The sequence below is a fragment of the Sminthopsis crassicaudata genome, chromosome 5, assembly GCF_048593235.1.
Source record: "Sminthopsis crassicaudata isolate SCR6 chromosome 5, ASM4859323v1, whole genome shotgun sequence".
Classification (NCBI taxonomy): domain Eukaryota; kingdom Metazoa; phylum Chordata; class Mammalia; order Dasyuromorphia; family Dasyuridae; genus Sminthopsis; species Sminthopsis crassicaudata.
This window is the reverse complement of record NC_133621.1, coordinates 62,777,698-62,783,738: the sequence shown is the minus strand read 5'-3', so window position 1 is coordinate 62,783,738 and position 6,041 is coordinate 62,777,698. Positions and strand designations below refer to the sequence as shown.

The following is a 6,041-nucleotide window of genomic DNA, read 5'->3' as shown; positions in this document are numbered from 1 at the left end:
TGCATTATTTCATTTTTTAATTGCTATATTTCTCACCTTCTCAAAATGGTGGGAAGTACATAGAACATTTGGAACTCAATTTTTAAAAAAATGAATGCTAAAAATAAATAAATAACTTCACATTAAAAAAAGACACATCTCCCTCTCCCTCTCCTAAATGCATGTGCAGCCAGTGTGCTTTTGGTTCCATGCAGCAGGCATGTTTATGTCAGGTTGTTGCTACCATGCTGCTTCTGCCTCCAGTATGAATTACTTGCAAATAGAAGAATCAGGAATGAGGGCCTGTATGTACATGCGAGTCTGTCAGTCAGTTTGGATTGGCAAAATGCCTTAGTTAATAAGTCCCTGCTTAGATGACTTTTGAGGTTCTTTCCAATTCTATAATAAATCTTTTAAAATTCTGATTTGATTGGCAATTTGCCTTCCTTTGGGCTCACAAATTTAGGAGCACAGTTTAATTTGGAGACATTAATATTTTAACCACAGAATGTCTAATGTGCTAATTAATCTAATGGACTAATGTGGTTTGGTGGTAATGGTATATTTTCTTTATCTTTTCCACATGAATTTGGGGTTTGAGCTGTTGTTTTTGATTTAGACTCAGAGAAATGAAGCTCTCTCTGTGTGTTTGATGAATTTGATGAATAAACAGTCAGTATGCCTTTGGATTTGGACCAACAGACATATCTGCCACGATTAGACCTCTACATCCTTACAAATTTCAACTCAACCCAATCTCGTGAATGAATGGAATTTGCTGAGACCAGATTATGCTCATAGCCAGTCAATCAACAAACATTTATTAAGTTCCTACTATGTGCTAGGCACTAAACTGATAAGAAAACCTTTCTAACAAATGACTGTCTTAAAGTGGAATGGGCTGCTGCTAGGGTTAGTAGGTTCTATTTCATTTGAAGTCTTAAAACAAGGGCTGGAGGAGCACTTATTTGTTCAGTCCTTGGTATCCTCTGAGATCTCTTTCAACTTTGAGGTTCTGTGATTCAATCAGATGCTGAGTGTCTCGGGGCAATTCAGGACTTTGCACTCTGGGAGTCAAAATATAATGATAGTCAAAAAACAACAGGTAAGAAAGAAACATCACCTCTTGCACAAAATGCTGAGATGCTCATGAGAAAATATGGTATGTTATCACAAAATCAGCCAGCTCAGAAAAGGGAAAAAAAAACAACTGAACATTTCAGCGATTGATGTGTAACCACATTTTCTGCTTTTATTTGGGTTTCAAGAGACAACACAGATAAAATACTTTGATCAAACACAAGTTTCTATTTGGTCAGAAGAACAGGTTGACATATGTCTTTTTTCTGGCTGCAGGAAATGAAGTAGTGAGGGAAAATACCCATGACCTCCTGAAAGACCTGATGTGTCCTGTGTTGTGGTACACACAACTTATAAATATACAGTGTTTGTATGTAGCATTGAAAAACAGAAGTGCACGTGCAAGGTGAAACCAAGTTATTTATCCCCCCTCTTCCTTCTCCATGTACTACGTCTTCACCCATGCCCTTTGCTCTTAGTATAAGGAAGAGAATATATTCTATTTGCCCCGCAGATGGAATATCATTGACTTCAGCAGATTGAGATGCTGCTGTAATCATTTTATTTTATTTTTTTTCTATCCTCCTAGATGAAATGAGACTCTTACCTTTATTTTCATTAAAACACCCTACTCTTGTCATAGTAGATCTCCTAGGAAGGAGGTTAGCAGCAAGGGCATGTTCTGCATTAGAGCTGATATGAAAGTCGGACAACTGAGCAAAGAGATAATACAGGGACAAATGTGTATGTAGTTCTTACAATATCAAGATTCAATACAGCTACCACACAGAAAGTGACATATCCATAATATATTGAACAAGCTTATACAGCAACACATGTTGATTTGCAACACTGTACAGTTTAAATCTAAAGTGCACAGCCTCAATCTGAGGTGACGAGACAGGACTATCAATAGAATGAAAGGCAACACAATTACAGACACAATTTGTTTCCTTTCTTGCTTTCTTCACATCCTTGTGACATTACACAAAGTCAGTACCGTTTCTACATTTCAGATAAAATAAAAACGCACCGCACTTTTTTTCAAGTATTTTAAAGAAAGAAAGAAACACAATATTGCTTCAGAAACAAAAATGGCCTTGTTGATTCTAGTTAAAGCTAAAACCAAAACTTCTTTACAAGACTGTAAAGAGCAGTCTCACATATGTTGGACATGGCAAAGGGAATCTGGGCTAATTCTAAGACTTTTGTTTTCCTTTTACCAGGGGAACGTAGATAAACTTTAAATTATTTTAATTGAAAGTCTCTGGGAGTACTTGGGCTTTTGATTGTGCCCTTATTCATTGGGTTATAGATAGATGGGGACTTAGCTGCATAGTGTTAAGCAAAAATATTCTTAAACGTGGAGAAATGCCCTCCATGGGGTTGAGTGAACACTAGGGTAAAAACTAGGGTATAATTTCATATTCAGGTGCCAAGATTTCAACTTTTGAATCACATTAGCTTATGGTCACAGAAAATGACATCCTCTTTGAGTTAACTGATGGCACCAAAAGGGAATGGGCAACCCGGCTTACAAAGGGAAGAGATCAGAAGACTGAACTTCATTGTCTTCTTCAGGAAGAATGGGCTTGTTAGAGCTCTGGTTTAATAAACATCACAATTAATTGCTGGTACATTTCACAGAAGATCATAACACATAATCAAGCACTGAATCCAGAAGGTCAATTCATAGGAAGGAATAGGAAGCTTGGCTGCAAAACAAATATTCAAATGACATTCTTGTTCCATGGGAGAATAAATCCATATGCATATATAAAAAAGTTATTTTCTAAAGTCTCCAGTGAATACATTGATAGGGGGAAAGAAGAACTGACTCCAAAGGCCATGTCTGCTTAAGCATACATTTTAACAATACATAATTAAAGTAAGTTCTTGCATGAAACATGGGAGAAAGGATGCAAGAGTTAACTATTTCACTCAAATGGACAGGTAGATAGCTGCTATTTTCAGGCAAGGAAACTCCTTTTTCTACTTTATTTTGATCAGGAGCAGGATTAGGGTATGTAATCATGAGTATTCTTACTTCCTCTCTGCACCTGTAGTTTTACTGTGTAGAGATTCTATGGCACTGAACAATTTCTCAACAGATGTGGAGGTAAGGAGAGCCTAGGGGATAGCTTATAAATAAGTAATCAGGGTCTGTAATATGAGCTCAGAGAACTATCTCTGTGCCCACTTTCTCCTATGTTTCACAAGGACAAGTACATATGACCACTTACCTTATTACCTTTAATATGCCTAATGTAAGAGACTGCAGGGAGAGACCTAGAAGAGTCAATTGCTATTCAAACTTGGGGAACCTCTTACTCCAAACATTTTGTTCATTGTTCTGTATTCTTGGAGAGACAGCAAATGCATTAAAGATTTACTCAAGATAATGTTCCACTATGGGAAATTAGGAAAATTTAAGCTTGGACTGGAGGAAAAGAATCATTCATGTTATTTTAATTACCCTTGCCATATTACCAATATTAATGAACGTTAAATTAAAGATAAGTGGGGATAATAAAAAAGCTTCCATGAAGTAAAAGATTTCTTCCTAGTCACCTACTGAAGATATATAACATATTGAAAGATTTTATTTATTTTTTTAACATAGATCTCTTTTCTGCCAAGTGAGAGTTTAGTTTTCTTGGCTTATTGCATCCTGGGAGCATACTTCAATCACTTCTGCTCAGTCCCTATTAGACTTTATTTTCCATTTCCCTAATCTGAATGACCTAATTATTCAATGTTATTTGGGAAGATGCTTTGAGAACAAGCATCAGCTTTTCAAAGGGGAGGAAAGCACTGGAAGGCAGAAGAAAGAAAATCAACCTAATAGAATCTTAGATTGAAGTTTGGCAAATACTGTGTACTAAGTGGGTCAGCTGAGGGAAGACCATGTGGAAAACTTAATTGGAAGAATATCCTATTGTTGTCCTGTAATTAATTTGATCTAGTATTTTTAAGAGCTCAGATGCTCTTGGGAGATTTTGAAATACTAAACCTTAGAGATGTGACAAGCTGTGAGACATGTAGAAATAAGTTGTTCCACATTTTAAGAATTTGTGGGTCCATGTTTCAAAATAAGCATTACTAAGAATCTCATGTGCCTCCATTGGAAGAAAAAAAATCTGCTTAGTTTTTTCATTTCTGCCCCGGAAGTTTTTATAACCCATATAAAATAAAAATCTATACTTCATAAAATAGGATTTTCTTTATATATATATATTTCCTTTTGTAAAATTATATGTATTTAAATACATTTGAAATGTTGCTATAGGTAAATTAGAAATTCTTTTCTAATACTATGAAAAAGGCAAGAGTTTTTATTTTCAACATACATTTTATATTTGCTTTATCTTTTTTCCCTACTGTACCCCAAAGAACATTTTGTGAATCTTGGGGGCAAATTTGGCACCATTCAAGCCTACTACTCTGAAACGAAAATACATACTAACTTTGCTCATTTTGCTGGAATTGGGGTAACCATTTTAAACAGTTTTCAGCTTTTCCTTAATAATTGTACTGCTGATTATGAAAGAGGTATTCATCCTCAAACTTAAGGAAGGACTTTTAAAAGGAGCAATGTTTCCTGGTTTTTTAAACTGTACTCTACATTGACACCACAATATAGAAATAGATTCACTTTGGAACAAACTACAAATACATTCACACAGTTTGTGACAACTTAATTGTCTATCTAGAGAGCTGGGATAGCTTGGTTGGCTGGATGATTATAAATCCTGTCCAAGACGTTCTATTTCCTCAATCAGGAAATCAATGTCTTGATGGGTTGCTGCTGGATTTGAGATGACCATGCGAAAGAAATTGACTTTATCTCCCAAGGGTTGGTAGCTGACCATGGTAGTTCCATACTCCATCATTCTGGCTTTAATCACAGGGGCGACCTGTGGAAGAGACCAAATGATTGTGTTTTTCTTCTTAGACAAATATGTAAAAAAAAGAATCTTTTTTATTTTTGAAATTAGATTTCCTTTTAAAAATTCAGTCCTGTTTGTTTTCCCTTTAAGAAGTAAATTCTTAATTTTCTTGAGATTAGATGAAGTTATTGGTTTTCCAGTGCAAAATGATTAAGATCTCAAGGGTATCATGGTATAGTGAAGAACATCAGAACCAAGAATCCTGCATCTGAGACCTTGTCCCACCAATTACTAGCCATGTGTCCTTATCAGAGACTTAGTTTCTTCACATATAAGATGAAGGGACTGGAATAGAGTATCTCTAATGTCTCTTCCAACTTTAATATTATATTTGATCCTAAAATCTTCAGTGCCATCACAGGAAAGAAATGATAGAAATTTTGTGAGATTTCACATTAACAAGTTAGGTATAATAGTGTTTTTTACCTTCCTGTGATTGGTACCTGATGAGAGATAAAAAGCTATTTTTGGTGTCAAGGTTCAAATCTTATCTCTGATACATGCTGCTGAGTGGTGGTGAGTGAGTCACTTAACATCTTGGTGCTCCTAGGTAATTTTCTAAAATGCGACTTTATAGAACTGCTGCTGATTTGCATTGGAGGAATTCACTGACCTAGGGCCACTCCACATCAATGTCAAAACAAAACAAGCCATCCATTTGATAGAACAAGTGGTCCTTTGGAAACCCAGAGATCCTGAAATGAATCCCTGATAGAGATCTTTATGGAATATTTGGACAGTAGATGCATGGATGAAGGGAACAGATAGATTATGATCTTCATCAGTGGAAGAAATACTCAAGACTATAGATTGTCAGAACATTGAAGCATTACCTTATTGGTTTTTCTTTTTAGAGGCTGCTAGTGATGACTTAGAGAAGATTATAGATTATTATTATTATGCTAAATATTAGAATGTCCAATAGCTATTCTAACCCAGTTAATACAAATACTTTAGAAATAAGATTTGGAAAACTGAATAGCAAGGTCAGAAAACAAGCAGACTACTGCTAACTGCCATTTGTTTCAACAG

General features: G+C 35.5%; 1 protein-coding gene across 1 annotated transcript in view; it reads right to left on the bottom strand.

The window, feature by feature from the left end:
* Positions 1 to 1,205: 1,205 nt before the first annotated feature.
* GAD2 (glutamate decarboxylase 2) overlaps positions 1,206 to 6,041 on the bottom strand; it is an 83,571-nt gene continuing 78,735 nt past the window's right edge. The window contains exon 16 of the mRNA XM_074269537.1: positions 1,206 to 4,976. Coding sequence (XP_074125638.1) covers positions 4,803 to 4,976 — 174 coding nt within the window. The 3' untranslated portion in view covers positions 1,206 to 4,802. The remainder of the gene's footprint in view (positions 4,977 to 6,041) is intronic.